The following is a 17,121-nucleotide window of genomic DNA, read 5'->3' on the forward strand; positions in this document are numbered from 1 at the left end:
GTATCTAATATTTATATTTCAGAGCTATGGCCCAGCAGCATGACCATTTCAACAAAGATGTTATACTACTTCCAACTCCATCATGGGGAGTAGTGTGCAAACAAGGTTCAAAATTACGGTTACACAAACATGGGCACATCCTCAGTGCTTTTGAATTCCAGAAGACCTGGGACAACCAAACTGTCGTGAAACACCTCAAGGAAAGCTTTGGTGAACGCATTCCAGAGGATGTCAGGTAAAATACTATTGTTTATTGTTACTGTGTGTATTCATGTAATGACTTGTTCTTAAAGATAATATACCAAAGTAAAGAAGTTTAAAATATTATTCATCATTATAAAAACATATGACTATACCAGTAGAATTTAAGTCATAAAAGCATACACACAAACAGAACAATATATAATAAAATATTTAACCAATACTTAAAATATTTAACTAATTAGCAATTGCTGTTGTCCCTATTTATTTTTTGTAGCCTCGAGTTTCTAATGGCTTGTGGCAATAAGCTGGTGTCTCCAAAGCTCCAAGTTGGTCAGGAGCTGAATGGGATGCTGATCCTAAAGGTTTTTAAAACCAAAGCCCTCTATGTAAGGCCATCAAGGACACTTTTAGTAAGTTACTAAAAGAACGAAAAGTAATCATGATTTGGGAAAAAACATGTCAACAATTGGGCTTCTAGCAAAATAGAATATATTTATTTAAAACAAGTGTTTGGGAGCAATCAATATTGATATTTCTTATTTTAATCTTTTTAAGATAAGCTATAATTACTTGCTTTTGATATATGTTTTTGGTCTTTTTCTGTTGAAGAGTGAATCAGATGAAGACAAAGATCCTTCCCACATCAGCTCCAAATCAGCATTAAGCAGTTGTGCAACTGATAAGGACAGTGACAATGATTGTTTTGAAGTTGATAGTTCAAAAATCCAACAAGACATGAGCAGCCAAGTCACTACAAGGTTAAGAAGTCATGTTAAAGGTGATAACCCTGGCACTAGCACTCACCCCAACCGGTCGCAGCAGATGGCCGCCCCTCCCTGAGCCTGGTTCTGCCGGAGGTTTCTTCCTGTTAAAAGGGAGTTTTTCCTTCCCACTGTCGCCAAAGTGCTTGCTCATAGGGGGTCATATGATTGTTGGGTTTTTCTCTGTATCTATGAAGCGCCTTGAGGCGACTTTTGTTGTGATTTGGCGCTATATAAATAAAATTGAATTGAATTGAATTGAACTAGCAGTGATGAAGAAGATGATACTGGGACCAACTGTATTCGAAGGAGTGTTGGTAAAAGGCAACGGGCAAAGCAAGGAAGTGATGGGAACAGCATTTGTGATGAAGGCTACATGGCAAGAAGTGATGACAAACCTAGCACAAGCAGTCACAGCAGAGATTTCAATGCAAGAAGTGAAGACATCCCTGCCATGAGCGTTAAAGATGAAGATTATTCTTCATATTTAACTCTCGTGGCATCGCTTTCTGGCGATTCTTCAGATGATGAGGATTTAAATCAAGCTATAATTGCGAGCTTGGAGAATCAGATGTGAGTAACAAACATACAGAATTTGAGTTTGAGACATAATTTGGGCTTTCCAGAATTGTCAAATCAATATAAACCTTTAAAGCTTTAACTCTCTATGATCAGTGTGACACATATTCTCAAATTCTGTAACATGACTACATGGCTGATATATTTTATTTTCTGTTTTATTTTCTTTTTTTAGTGCAGAAAAAGTCCCTGTTCAAGAGATACTGCTGGAACTATCAAAATGAGCACAAAACAGCAGTGCAAATTTAATATAAATCGCTCTGCTGTGTGGGAGGGAGCCTTGCGTGGTTTTCAAAGGCTATCTTATGATCCCAACTTGATGATCTGTGTGAAATTCTCAGATGATATGGGGAAAAATGAGGAAGGGGTTGATTTAGGTGGGCCGAGGAGGGAATTCTTGAGACTATTGATGGACACCATTGCCAGGTCAGCCATGTTTGAGGGGAAAGAAAACTGCAAGAACTTGGCTCTTGACAGTACTGGTAATTACCTATTTTTCTAAGATTAATAGTGGGAACTGTTTAACTGATATTTATTTTTACAGGCAACATTACTGACAATTTTGCTTTTCCTTTTATTCTGTTGCTTTGCAGCTCTCAGAGGGGACTGGTACTACATCTCTGGGAGAGCCATTGCAGTGAGCTTGGTACATGGTGGTCCACCACCTAACTTTCTGTCACCAACAGTATTTTCCCTTCTGGTTGGAAATTCAGCAAATCCAGCCCTGGAAGACATAGCTGACCTGGAACTCTTTGAAAAAGTCCGAAAGGTCTCTATATGTTTATTTTATAAATCTTATAGTGAATTGAAAATAGTTTGTGTTCCAGTTTTCTTTTGCAGGGAATGTTTATCCGGATCAGTCTGGCCATTGCTGAATGCCAAGTTTTTATATTTTGCTGCTATATTAAACTAAGATTCAGTAGATAAGGGTAGACGAAAGAGTATATTTTCTCATTTTTTAAGCACATTGTAAACATATTAAAAAAATATGTGTAGTCATTTGACTTCCAATGTACGCGCGGGCATATTGTGATTGTGTAGACCACTGGTGGCTGGGTTCCTTCTAATAGGTTATAAGACTACTGAGTAACTTCCATAACAAGCCCTTCCTCTGCTCTTTGTGATGCTAGATATCTCAAAGTACAACCCTTGAGGACCTTGAAAAGTCAAAAGAACCTCTGCTTGATTACTTGGCCAATGCAGGATGCCTGAGGCCTATGCGTTCACTAAGAGACAGGGATCTGCTGGTACATGATATTGTCATGTTTCAGGTCATACACAGGGTTCAAGGTCCATTTCAAAGGTATTTTGGTATTCTGTGTTTTTCAGATTAATTAAAATGGTGATAAAAATCTTACCCATTAATCAAAATGGCCAGTTAATAACCTAGTATAACTGATTGTGCCAAATTGATAATATACAATTAACTTAGAAGCATGAAATTGCAGAATTATTGAATAAAATTTCTTTGTGCTGTTTATCCAGATTTTGTGAAGGTCTGAAAACTCTTGGGGTTCTCGAGAAAATGAGGAGGCATCCAGACAGTTTTCGCCCTCTGTTCTGCTATGAGCCACATATGCTGACTGCTGACCAGGTGGATGATCTTTTCAACATTCATCTATCTCCAGAAGGAAGCAACAGAAGAGCTGCTGAGGAGATGGTTGTTACCTTCTGGAGAGACTATCTCCAAGATGCAGAAGGTAATTGTCACTTTAGTGCACAATAAATAGATATAACGATTTATAGGTTAGCATTTCTGAAATCTTTATTTTAAATAGCATACTCAATAACAATAACACCACATTACCCTCTTGGTTGTAGTAACATTTTTACATAGTTCTTTGAGACTATTGAAAGATGAAAAGCATGCTCTATAGTCATTGCAATAACAGTCATTAAGATTCTTGCTTTAGATTTGTACTCACTGACAATTTATGTTGGCCAAATGAAATAACCTTTTAACACTTTTTTCCTTCTCTGTTTTATGCAGAAGAAGAAGGACCTTCCAAATTACAGAAGATATTGGCCTTTGCAACTGGAGCAACTGCGGTGCCACCTATTGGCTTTTCCCCAGCACCCTCGATTGAGTTCATTCATAGAGGAGACGATGACTTCTCTTCTACACCAATTTTCCCTCTTGCCAACACGTGTGTTAACTGCATTAGGCTGCCACTGCATGTTTCATACCAGCTGTTCAAGGAGAAGTTTGATTTTGCATTAGGTAACACTTACGGCTTTGGCAGGGTATGAACACATTATGCTGGAGGAGTTTGCGTGTTTCTCTTTTGTATTGGTCTCTCTATTGATTCAAAGTGAGTATTGAGTATTAACTTGTTAAGGTTTTAATATTTCCAAATTTACCTGCCTCAGTCAAATTGATGTTTTAAGACATCAATTTGACAAGAAGTGATTGTTCTTCAGGATTCATACAGGTAGATACCAATTGTTTAACAGCTCGTCAGAAGTTAATTTAGATTGTTGAGTTTGAATATAAAAAATTTGTGTCACTTTACTCATTTCATGTGTATGTCCATCGGTTTTTGATTTGGTTGTCTTTGTGTCTGTTTATTCTTCTGCCTGTGTCAGTTTCTGTTTGACAACAGAGCTGTCATTTTATCATTTTAAAGAAACTGGTTTCAATATGTTAGTTTCGATCACATATGTTTTCTGAAATGTTTTTTTATATATCTTTTTTTTATTTTTTGCAAAATATTTTATTTAATGTAGAAGGTGTAAAAGTGAAGAAAACACATCTATTCCATGATTTCCATCATTTTCTAATGGATTCACTTGTTGAATTATGTTCATTGCAGTCTCATTTATGTTGATGTCAATATCTGGAATAATGACATTATTGTTTGTTTGAAGTTCTGGTAATGGCCCTTCTTCATCAACGCCATAATAATTATCAACATGAAAAATGTCATTTATAAACGACAGGATTCCCACATTGTTTGTGACACCTGTATGCCACAGCTGAAGAGGGGTCTGTCCTCCTTGTGTAGAGAGACCATGGTTGTTCCACTGATTGACAAATTCTGTTAATGCTCTTTCAATCCTTGGCAAATAAACATAATGCAGACAAAAAAGATGTAGCTCATTCAGTGAATCCAACATACCCTGTTCTTCCATAAAGTTAAAGATATTTATAAAGTGTCTTGATACAACTCTGTTGAGTTCTGCCCACAGTCTTTCAATTCTTTGGTTATGTACTGAAACACCTGTAATAACACTGCCTACTCCTCTTCTCTGTAACATAAAACGAGCAACCTGTATATTTTCCATACCATGATCACACCTGACCCTTAAGGGCAAACCAAAGTTTTGTATTCCTTCCAAAAATAATGACAAGACACTTGAGGCTCTGTTATTGGATAAGCAACGTAAGTATATGATAGTTCGGCTGAAGCCATCAACACAGCCATGCAGGACCAAGCGCCATCTAATCAACTTGTGGTTGCCGTCAAAATGCCTGTTGAGAGATCAGAAAGCATTACTACAGTTCCACATGTTTGTTCATATTATTTAGTAGTGAATTCCTGACCCTGTACTTAAACAAAAACTAGAGGTTTCATTTTGTACATTTACTTCAACAACAGCACACCTCTCTCTCTCTCTCTCACACACACACACACACACACACACACACACACACGTGCTTACACGTGCACACACATACACACAGTGGCATAAAATGTCTTTTTCCACACTACGTTTACCTGGCACAATTGATGTTAGAGATTAAAATTGTGATGTAAAATAAAGGATTAAACAACTCAACAGTATATACATTAGACAACATCTAAATTGATGTACTATGAATCCCCCAAATATTTAACATACTTATATCGATTTCAGTTTTTTTGGTTATTGTTATTTTTTTTATTATTATTATCTTATGCTGATCATATAGATTAACTTCAGTAATGTTTTGAATGAAGGACCATTAATTTTGATGTATTGTGTTAATACTTTTAAACACAAGGCCTGACCATTTGTTTCAAACCAGTGAACTTACCATAAGTGGTTGGGGGCCTGAACACTATAGATCCTTCGCCTTATCGCATGACGACGTCTAAATGCACGTCCAATAGGATCCACTTCCTGTAGACTTTGTCTGACCCTCCAACGTTGAACTCTTAAGCCACGAGATCTCAGACTTCCAAGAATGTATACTTCCCCTGCATTTGGAGTGTTCTGTAGGATATCCGTCACAAGGCCATTCAGTTCTTGATTTGAAATATCCACATAGCTTAATGGCTCAACTCCCAAAGTTTGTCTGTGTCTGTACAGGGTTCTTCGACTTATTCCAAAGCATGATGCAATTCTCTGCCATGTCATACCAATGGAAACAAAGTGAGAAATCTGTTCAGCAGATATAGTGTATCGTGGCCGACCTGGATGACCACTCAAGGTGGTTGGGGGTAACAATCTGTGGGTCACATAAGCAGATCTCTGTCTAGCATCATATTCATGTAGCAAGCTGCAAAAGCATCTATACAAGGATTGTAGTAGGTTGGTGGCAACCCTATTATTGGGATCATATCGAGATACAGCAGCAAGAAATTCTGATAGAGTTCGTGTATGATCATCTAGCTCTCTATAAAGCCGCTCTTGTCTGATATTGTCCGAATTTTCATTTTGGAGCGCCCCAATACATTGCAGAGCACAAGTAAAAAATCTTTCAACATCTTCTTCATTGGTTCTCACCTCAAAAAACAAAGTATGTAAAAATTGACAAGGATCTGATGTAATTTCATTGTAGATGAGGTACTGTCAGACACAGTCTTTCCAGATTATACGGGCAGCTAGCATAGCATAGCATGCCCCGACTTGTTGCAATAGGCTGCTACCCTACAACAATGTTTGGATAGTCACTGATGAAGGCAAAAGATTTTTCAATTATACCTCTAACAGACTGTTGTAGACGTCACCGCGGTGTTAGCTGTGCATTAATGTGTTATTTGTTTTTCCTCACCTTCCTGTGCAGCTGAAATACCTTCCTGTTCAATTGAAATCCTCTTGGTTTTCATTAGTGTGTGTGAGAGCGTTTCAGTAGTGTGTGTGAGAGCGTTTCAGTAGTGTGTGTGAGAGCATTTCAGTAGTGTGTGTGAGAGGTAAAATTTCAGTTGTGTGTGTGAGAGCGTTTCAGTAGTGTGTGTGAGAGCGTTTCAGTAGTGTGTGTGAGAGCGTTTCAGTAGTGTGTGTGAGAGGTAAAATTTCAGTAGTGTGCGTGAGAGCATTTCAGTAGTGTGTGTGAGAGGTAAAATTTCACTAGTGTGTGTGAGAGCGTTTCAGTAGTGTGTGTGAGAGGTAAAATTTCAGTAGTGTGTGTGAGAGCGTTTCAGTAGTGTGTGTGAGAGCGTTTCAGTAGTGTGTGTGAGAGCGTTTCAGTAGTGTGTGTGAGAGGTAAAATTTCAGTAGTGTGTGTGAGAGCGTTTCAGTAGTGTGTGTGAGAGCATTTCAGTAGTGTGTGTGAGAGGTAAAATTTCAGTTGTGTGTGTGAGAGCGTTTCAGTAGTGTGTGTGAGAGGTAAAATTTCAGTTGTGTGTGTGAGAGCGTTTCAGTAGTGTGTGTGAGAGGTAAAATTTCAGTAGTGTGTTTGAGAGCATTTCAGTAGTGTGTGTGAGAGGTAAAATTTCAGTAGTGTGTGTGAGAGCATTTCAGTAGTGTGTGTGAGAGGTAAAATTTCAGTTGTGTGTGTGAGAGCGTTTCAGTAGTGTGTGTGAGAGGTAAAATTTCAGTAGTGTGTTTGAGAGCATTTCAGTAGTGTGTGTGAGAGGTAAAATTTCAGTTGTGTGTGTGAGAGCGTTTCAGTAGTGTGTGTGAGAGGTAAAATTTCAGTAGTGTGTGTGAGAGCGTTTCAGTAGTGTGTGTGAGAGGTAAAATTTCAGTAGTGTGTTTGAGAACGTTTCAGTAGTGTGTGTGAGAGGTAAAATTTCAGTTGTGTGTGTGAGAGCGTTTCAGTAGTGTGTGTGAGAGGTAAAATTTCAGTAGTGTGTTTGAGAACGTTTCAGTAGTGTGTGTGAGAGGTAAAATTTCAGTAGTGTGTGTGAGAGCGTTTCAGTAGTGTGTGTGAGAGGTAAAATTTCAGTAGTGTGTTTGAGAGCGTTTCAGTAGTGTGTGTGAGAGGTAAAATTTCAGTAGTGTGTGTGAGAGGTAAAATTTCAGTAGTGTGTTTGAGAGCGTTTCAGTAGTGTGTGTGAGAGCGTTTCAGTAATAATGTCCCTTACGGCACCTCATACTCACGCACACACACACACACGCACGCCTGTGGCCATCTCCCTTTACAACTCCTCCATCTAACACACTGTAAACACTGCAATAGGTAGACCCTTTTTACACACGCTCTTTTCCACTCTGTAATATTCTTGTCAATTTTCTTGATATGTATTTATAATCACCTCTGTTAATCCTCTGTTAAAAAGGTGCTTGTCTGAATGGCTCAATCCGGTCGTTAAATCTGACATCACTAGCCGTGTCTGGGCCTAAACTCTGCTGCAGGTCCATATATCAAACGATCACTATGGCATTACTGAGAGTTGAAAAACTGTCTAAAGTCTTTCATCTTTAATAAAATGATCAGCGTTCTGCTCTACCAGGTGTAACAGTTGAGTTTAACATCCAGGCATCCATGAAAACGGAATTTATGACATTTAACGGAGTTAGAAGTTAGCAGGGAGTTAGCTCGCTAGCTTCTATCTAAATACAATATAGCATGTCCTGACTGCGGGGTTTGGAAACAAATTAAAACGTACAGCTCTGTTATCACTTCCAACATAAATGAAGACAGAAAACAGCAGTGACGTTTGTAGGGTTAGTGAAGTTTGGCTAGCTGGTATATGATGTGCTACGTGACCGCTAGCGACACAGCTATGTTAGCATAATTTAAACAAGCTAACTTTTTTCCACTCGATAAACGTTAACGTGAGTGTTCTCGGTGGTCAGGAACAAATGTAATCGCATGGCAGGATGCTGTAAAAGGACCAAACTTCAGCCAGGAGAACAACTGAGATAATCCATCCACAATACGAGGTTAGTCATTCATGCTGGGCTGTAGTTACATCCCAAGGTTTTAAAAACTGAGCTTAAATAAATGATTAACAGTAATAAAAGCCGAGGGAGGTCACAGTGATCACTGACTGTTTTAGGAGCTTTTTGAGATTAAATAGAAGAAAATACAAAACATTAAACATGTTAACAACACAAAAGCCATATTAAACACAGACTACTTTAGGCCCGGAAGTAGGATTCGTCACGTCATCACTTAAACTATAGCACACGCGCCTGTATCTCTCATTGGTGTTAAAGCAGGGAAAACTTTTTGTTATCAAATGCTGAATTTATCCACTGCTGACTCTCCAGCTTGCAGGACAATAGGTGAAACGTTTGTGAAAACAGAGAAGAAAATAAATAAATAAATAAATAAATGAAGACAGAGAGAGTCTGGTATGACCAAGCAGTAATCAGACAATAAATTTAGTTGGTAATATAATAAATTGTGAGATGTTTTCTGCTTGATTGATGCAGCACAAGTAATTTACTGTATGAAGGAAATTCTCTTTTGTGGTAATATTTTGAATGTGACCTGTCAACTTAGCGCATTATAAACTGATATGCAAATTAGTTGATACTAGATTTGGAAAAATGACTGGATTATAAAATAAGTGAATAAGATGTAACAGAGGGTTGTGTGTGGAGGAAGGTTTTATGGTGGCACACATCTGTTTACGTGGGAGAAAACTCCTTACGTGATATGACATTTAGCAATTTGCAAATTGTGATGTTTACAGAACTTTTATTTTGAAAGGTCGAATGTAAGGCGGAAGGACGAGATATAAAAAGGGAGACAACAGAAAACGGTAGATGAACAAGTTAGTGCTGCAGACTGTGTTGCCGCTGCAAGCCTGAGAATTAAAGAATGGAACTGAGAAATACTGAAGGTGTCATCATTAATGTTTGAGGCATAAAGATGTAGCCAGATGGGCTACTCGCCCTTCTTTTTCTCTCTTTCTCGCTCGCTCTACCACCTTCGCTCTCTTTCCGCTGCACTGGCTCCTTGTATCGTGTGATTGGGTTAATTAGGAACCCACCTGCATATTGATTACAGGGTGGTGTTTACCTGTATAAAGGGAAGCCGTTTTTTTTTGTTGGATCATTCCTCCCGAGCTTCTGGTGCGATACAGCAGTAAATGCTGGCCTATTGGTTAATTTACCGATACGATCGGATTGTGTGACTGCTACAAGTAGGCCTCCTTTCGACCTCTGATTTCTCTCAAAAGTCAGTAACTAGTAGTCATAATTCTGCGGCCTGCTTCCTTCCCATACGGAAAAGAAATAGTAAAAACTTATATGTGATTACTCATGAAAGTGGCCACTTTCATGAGTAAATCATATAAGGCTTACATGATTTACTCATGAAAGTGGCCACTTTCGCATTACTTTCATACATTGTTTTAGTAAGTATCCAAAACATACAAGTTTCATTATATAATTTTTCAAGGGATCTTATATCTGTTTTCACACTTATATGCTTTTCATACAAGTTTCACACAAGACAGATTCAAACTTTATAAGATTTATATATATCTTTTCCATATGGGTTACTCCAGCTGTGGTGGAGAGACGCGTGAGTTGCGTTCACCGTACAGTACAGCGCCTCCAGTCTTGGGGTAAGCCGCTTATATTATAGCTGCTAGTATTTGTAAATTAGAGACGATTAAGGTTATTGAAGGAAACGGTTTCCAGGGCCTAATCCGTGGATCGGCTTCCTCCAAGGCGTGGACGTCTATCAGCAGAGAATGTACCTTCACCTATCAGCAGAGAATGTCCCTTAGTCTGTAACACAGTCAAATATATTCTCAAGTAATATTCAAGCATGCCATTCAGCGTGTTAGTACGAGCTCGGGAGCAGCTTGGGAGAACAAGAAAACAGAGACTGCTTTAGATTGTCTTCCCAAAGTGACTCAACTTTATTCACAAGTACAACAGTTTATATAGAGGGTAAAATTCATGAGACAGCAGATTTATCAGTTTAAACCAGTACAGACCAAGATAAGGCAGCGTCTTCCTGCCCTTGGGTGAAGAAGCATCCTTTGTGTAGTGTATCAGTTCAGCTACAATTGTGATTATCTCAGCGACATATTTTCAAGGCACAAAACAAAGAGTTCTTACATTAGTGAAATCTGAAACAAACCATTTGGCCTTCAACAGGCGTCTCCTAAGAGATTAAGAAACTAATGTAGCTGAGGGAGTGATCTCTGTGGTATTTCAACCTTGTACCAGCCTGTGATTCTCACACATCAATTCTTGGGTCAAAGAGAAAAATAACTAAAACAAAGGGGCCTTATTGAATGACAGAGTTTTCCTGCATAATGTCACTATAAAACAATATCCAGTAAATGCTCCCATGGTGCTAAAATACCTAACAGTTATCTTTGCCTTTTTTTGTTTGTAGGGTTTGATTGCTGCCGCACGTCCTCAGGGACCAACTGCCTGATTTTAAGCAAAGAGTCGAGACGCCTGCCTAGCTGCTGTCTTGTCTTGCCCTGTTTTATCTTGTGTTCCGATCTGTTGGCCGTCCAGTTTTGTTCCTGCTGCTGGCCTCTCCTTGCCCCTGGGGGCTTCGGGTCTCACGTTAAGCCCCTTTTTGGACTATCGTTTTACTCCAGCTTTCGCGGCTGGTCGGGGCGATCTTCAGCTGCATATTGGGCTGGTGTTACAAAAACTGGTACCATCTCTCCCTTTCCCTCTTCCAGTTGTGGAGAGCTGCGCGAGACTGAGTAGGGCTACGGACAATCGGAACCAGCACCATCTGTGGGCTGGCTCGCAGAGCACGAGTGTTTCCAATCTGTGCTCTGTGGTGTGTATGTGGGTCTCAGTTTTCCTTTTAATTTCTTTTTTTTAGTATATAGAGAGCCTTTATGTCCCATGTTTTGTTTTTTGTTTTTTTTATCCTGTTTAATGTGTATATCTTGTGCTTTTATTTCAGTGAACTGAGGATCTACCAGCGGCCGTGGGACCTTAGGTGGCGGGTGGTTTTCCACACTTTTGTTGTACAGCACCAGGTTAATAGACTATAGTGGGTTTTTTTGTGTGGTTTTCTTTTGGTCCACCGCTGCTGGTAAGTCACAGTTGTATGTTTATTTTTTTGTAATTTGGGACACTATTTTAGACATTTAGTGCGCTGTCTTTGTTGTTTTGTTTTTATTTTTTTTTTAATAAATAAAATGGTGTTAATACATTGAGCCGGCCTCAGTGTGCATCCCTGAACCTGTGCAAACGTTGTTGTTTTTTAAGTTCATATTTCCTGGGGGCTAGAATTCCCCCAGGTGGCGTTGTCATTTTATTATTTCTTTTATAACCCCGCCGACCACTTGGTCACATAATTGGCGTTGGTCGACAGGATGCACATTTGAGGTAGATGTTTGGTCTTGTAAATAGTTTTTTTTTTTTTTTTTGCAAAGATCACAGTTCACCTGTTTGAAGGCTCTATTTGTTTTAGAGTGTGATTATAGACAAGACAGCAGTATCCAGGTAGGAGGAAGAGTAAAAGGATTTTAGCACCTTGCTGATTTAATTTTCCTTTTTTTGGTCAAAATTTATTATGGAGGAAGAATTGCAGCAACTTGGAGACTTGGTAGCGCAGTTAAAGGCAGATAATGAGCAATTGCGCCGGGATGGGGGCGCTGTGCTCGAGTCTGGTGGTGGTGCCGCGTCGTCCTCCTTCGTACCAGCTGGTTGCATACCAAATGTTGGTAGCCAGGCCGCCGTTACAGAGCGTTTGGTGGTGGTGCCTAGGGACCATAAATGTCCCATGTTCAATGGCAGAACGGGCATCAATATAGCTGAATGGGTCGAAGAGGTTCAAGCGTGCATGCGTGCCCGGCACCTGTCTGTTGCTGATCAAGCTTTCTTTATTTTTGACCATTTAGAGGGAGAAGCAGGGGAGGAGATCAAATTTCGCCCTAATTTAGAGCGAGGGGATCCTGCTCGGGTGTTGACCATTTTAAAGGAACTGTATGGTAATGCGAAGTCCTATGTCACTCTGCAGCAGGCTTTCTTTTCGAGGAGACAGCCGGAGGAAGAGACTTTGCAGGAGTTTTCCTTAGCGCTAATGGCTCTGATGGAGCAAGTAAAACAAAGTGCACCTGATGGTATGCGTAACGCAGAGGTGTTGCTCCGAGACCAGTTTTGGAGGCCTTACATCAGTGTCACCAGTCTGCAGCCCAAGCCCCAGAGGACCCTGTCGGTACCGTTAAGGTACAGGGCCCGCGGGCTGTGCGGATACCTGGTGGCGTCATGCAGCTGGTGGCTACCACCTGTTTTCAGCAGTTGTCAGGTCAGGTTGTGCTTTTTGAGCCTTCTGAGTCCGGGTTGCCAGTTGGGTTGCTGGCCTCTCCATGTTTGGTCCAGGTGGATAAGGGCGTTGCCTACATCCCAGTCACCAATGTGGGGACAGCTGAAGCTGTTCTCCACCCGCGGACCCGTTTGGGAGTGATAAGGTCTGGGTCAATGAGACAAAGGAACTGGAAACCTACAGACTGTCACGGCTGCCGAGGCGAGCCGCGTGGTGTTGGAGGAAAGGAGGACTCAAAATGCAGGCGATGCCTGATGATTCGAGTGATGTTTATTTAGAGGGTGGTGTAGTGGCAAACAGGCAGCGAGGGATGACAGGGAACTAAAGAAACCTAACTGGAAAAACTAAATAACAAACCTGAGAACATACGAAACGGGGAGAGACTTACATAGAGACACACCTACATGCACACTCACTTACGTGCACTCACATAGACATACGGGTACGTGCACACACAGGCATTCACAGGCTGGTGCATACACACAAACACAGAGTTTGCAGCATACCATGGGGGGTTTTAGGATGGGGTCACTTCTACAAAACTGAGTGAAACAGACAAAGGGGTTGAGATCTGCAGAGGAATTCCGGGGTCCTGTACATCTCCCTTCTAGAAGGTGTAATCAATAAGTGTGGATTAATAAAAGTGTTGTGAATTGACTGCTGAGTCCCGGTGTTCTTTCTGGAGGCCTGAGGAATCTACAAACCGGGGGAAAACTGTTTTAAGGTAACAGTGTCTAACAAAAAACGTCTTTGCTGAAGTTGCAGCTGGTTTGGGCCATCATGAAACTCTAGTATAGTCAACACTGCGGTGGAAAATACTGCTGCATACTGTAAATCTGACCCTCTGTCAGCACTAATGTCTCAAATGGATTTCAGGTCAAAGTGCAAAAAACATTTGCATAATTACTAGTAAGTCTGATCTTGTAACATCTAAGGAGTCAAAAATATAGTGTCAGAGTTTCACTATATGTTACCATTGTGATCCCACATGGTGAAGATGGCTATTTCACCTCTGCCATTCATGCAGTGCCTTGCTCTGTTTGACTCATTAGATCTGTTTATAAAGTAAACAACACCACTCACCTTGGCAGATGTTGGCAGGGAAGCTTTGAAATTCACTCTGGTTATGATCCATTTACATCAAGACTAAAAAGACACCAGTGGTGATTCAGAAGTTGATTCAAAACCTGCCACCAATGTCCTTAATGAAATAGATTGATAGCATTGGCATGCTATCCTACAAGTCATTTAAATTGTTCTACAATTCCTTCAGTACACAAAGCAGCAGCGTTCAAATGCAGTCTCATTTTGAATGACGGCTTCTGTGGCGTCCTCGAAAAGAACTGTACTGCACTCTTCGGCATAAGCGACTGCCAGCAGAAAAGAAACTTTCTCTGTTACAAAAGGCCTTAAACACATTTAATTAAGTACTGTACTCAAGTAAAAAATGTATATATCTGTACTTGACTTCCCATCTTAAGACACTTGCATACAGTAATCCAAAGCAGACGCCACAGACGAGCAGGATTAAACAAAAATTAACCTTTTTTGGGGTTTTTCAGTGAGTCAAAAGGCTACGTTCACACTGCAGGCGAAAGCGCATCAAATCCGATTTTTTTGACCCTATGCGACCCATATCCGATCATGGTCTGACAGTGTGAACGGCACAAATCCGATATTTTCAAATCCGATCTGGGTCACTTTCGTATGTGGTACTGAATCCGATACATATCCGATGTTTTAGAAAGCGACTGCTGTTTGAACGGTCAAGTCGCATTAAATCCGTTTTTTACGTCACTGACACAAGACAGACGCCAATTATCAGCGCTGGAGAAGACATTGTGAACCCTTCCTGGCCATCCCGTGTAGATGTCAGTGAAACTGTTGGGAAGACAACGTTGGAGAAACGTTAACATTTTATTTTTACTGTATAATCTGCAGAGTCTGACAGAAATCTGCAACTATCCTTTGAAGCAGCGCTCCTCTAAAACAGCAATAAGGATCATTATTAGGTTATTTACATTATTATGTAAATAACAAAATAACTTAAAGCAAAAATTGGGAAACGTAAAGTCCGAAGTCTTTATATTAAGGGCCATCAGTCAAACAATATTGTTTGCTCTGGGTCTAAATAGAGCGCGTTGTGTGTGACGTCTTCTTCTGTGCATGCGGGCCGCTTTGAGGGTTCACACTAGAGCACGTTTGCTGTCGCATTTTATTTGTAGTGTGAACGAGCAGACAAAAAAATCGGAACTGAGCATTAAGACCTGCAGTGTGAACGTAGCCTAATTCCAGTCAGTACGCTGAAAAAGTGTAATGGAAATGTGTTCATTCTGTTAGAATATACACGTTAATAAATGAATGTAATCCTGAAGAATCTCACTTAAACAATAAGTCATATATAATGTCTTCTTATATGTGTAACTTTTGTAAGCACAGATCTTTTAGAGCACTTAGCACCAGGTTGTGGAATGCTTTGCCTCATTACGTTACCTTGATTGCATTTATTCTTTTAAATAGCAGCTTAAGACTCATTTATTTAGACTGCATTATGTTTTATGTAAATGTGTTTTATATTATTTTGAAGCACTTTGTGATTCTTATCCTGTGAAGACTGCTATATAAATCAATAAAGTAAAGTAGTTTTGTGATATCGCAAGTAAATGCTGGACTATCAATAATTTAAAATTGCTTAAAGTCAGTGAAGATGTTAAATAAAGCTTAATGTGCAGCTAAGCAATTATTTATATCTTTATATGCAGTGGTAAGGGAGCTTTCACTGCTTTAAGGCTTTTCAATGCATAGGTCAGCTTGTATGTCTACTGAAAAAACAATTTTCACAGAACTAAACAAGAGAATGATTCTGTTGTTTAGTCAGAAAATCAACAGAATGACTGAAAAAAAAAAAACCCCATCTCCTTAAAAAATAATCAACTTTCATCATGCACATTCTTTGGGTTGTCAATGAGCTGACTGGTGCAGACCCATACCAACCGTGGCCAAATTCGAACACTTTAAACAGAAAGAGCTGAAGAGCTGCGACAGGGAGCTGAGAGGAAGGGACTTCAGTGGCAATGATCAGTTTCTCATAGAGATCCTGGAGCGACGCAAGGCAGCGACCAGAACACCAGGCCATGGCTCTACTGAATTGGGTCATCTATCCACATTAATTCCATTTTCTTATGTTCTCCTTTCACTCTCTTTTTCTCCTGATTTAACAGAATTGTCTGCATAGGACAATTCTGTCACAGCTGCCGAGGCAAGCCGTGTGGTGTTGGAGGAAAGGAGGACTCAATTCGAGTGATGTTTATTTACAGGGTGGTGTAATGGCAAACAGGCAGTGAGGGATGACAGGGAAGTAAAGAAACCTAACTGGAAAAACTAAATAACAAACCTGAGAACATACGAAATGGGGAGATCAGAAGAGAGCCGCAGACGGGGAACGCAGACGAACCGGCAACAAGCAGGAGAACACACAGGGCTTTAATGCACACAGCAGTACTCAGGGGATGAGAGACAGGAGGGCAACACACCTGGAAAAGTCAGAGCTGATGGGACAGGGGAAACGTAAACTGAACACGCTCACACGAGACAGGGACCTTCAGAATAAAACAGGAAACTCAGACACAGAGAACCAGACAAGACGCCGAACTAACTAAACAGATTCACAAACAGACAGTGTGACGCCATAGACAGACAGAACACAGAAGTGGGACCAGGGTAAGCACAGAACAAAAACCTAACAAATGGCAAATCATAACAGAATACCTAAACAAATACATAAACAAAAGCATAAAGAAACACAAAACACTGAGTCGGCAGACTCAGGACCATGACACAGACATTCTTAAACAATACATGAGTGATTTTGGTCTTTGCAATGCTTGGCATTCACATCACCACACTCTCTGTCTCCCTGTCTCTCTGCAATTTTCCTACTATAACTAAGCATTTTATTCTATTTTGTGTAGTATTTTATTCTACTGTATATAGTATCTTATTCTGTTTTTTATAGTATGTTATTCTATTTTATCTTATCCTATTCAATTGTGTTTTTCTTAATTTTTACTGCTCTTATATATACTGCTCACTCACATCTCAGAAAGTGCTGTCAATAAGCTCCATTCTTTTCCTCTATGGCCTCATCTTGTGGCCATAGTTGGCTATTGTCACTGAAAGCTGCACGTACTTGCTCATGTGCGTTGTGGTCGTTCACAG

The 17,121-nt window shown here is 40.1% G+C and overlaps 1 protein-coding gene and 1 pseudogene across 2 annotated transcripts; one reads left to right on the top strand and one right to left on the bottom strand.

Moving 5' to 3' along the window:
* Positions 1-206: 206 nt before the first annotated feature.
* LOC146710641 (G2/M phase-specific E3 ubiquitin-protein ligase-like) lies at positions 207-3,861 on the top strand (annotated as a pseudogene). The gene is made up of 9 exons (XR_014919980.1): positions 207-235; positions 479-614; positions 814-1,016; positions 1,233-1,538; positions 1,720-2,026; positions 2,138-2,313; positions 2,675-2,847; positions 3,030-3,244; positions 3,535-3,861. The product of XR_014919980.1 is annotated as a G2/M phase-specific E3 ubiquitin-protein ligase-like (transcript).
* Positions 3,769-6,222, bottom strand: LOC146710642 (uncharacterized). The gene is made up of 2 exons (XM_085453242.1): positions 5,563-6,222; positions 3,769-5,016 (listed from the first exon to the last, which is right to left on the bottom strand). Exons 1-2 carry the CDS (start codon positions 5,883-5,885, stop codon positions 4,263-4,265), a joined length of 1,077 nt encoding a protein of 358 aa, XP_085309368.1. The 5' UTR covers positions 5,886-6,222; the 3' UTR covers positions 3,769-4,262.
* Positions 6,223-17,121: the final 10,899 nt, after the last annotated feature.

The sequence above is a fragment of the Copadichromis virginalis genome, linkage group LG4 (genome assembly GCF_057382275.1).
Source record: "Copadichromis virginalis isolate Kocher_CV1m ecotype Utaka linkage group LG4, C_Virginalis_male_GT1.1, whole genome shotgun sequence".
NCBI classification, from domain to species: Eukaryota; Metazoa; Chordata; class Actinopteri; order Cichliformes; family Cichlidae; genus Copadichromis; species Copadichromis virginalis.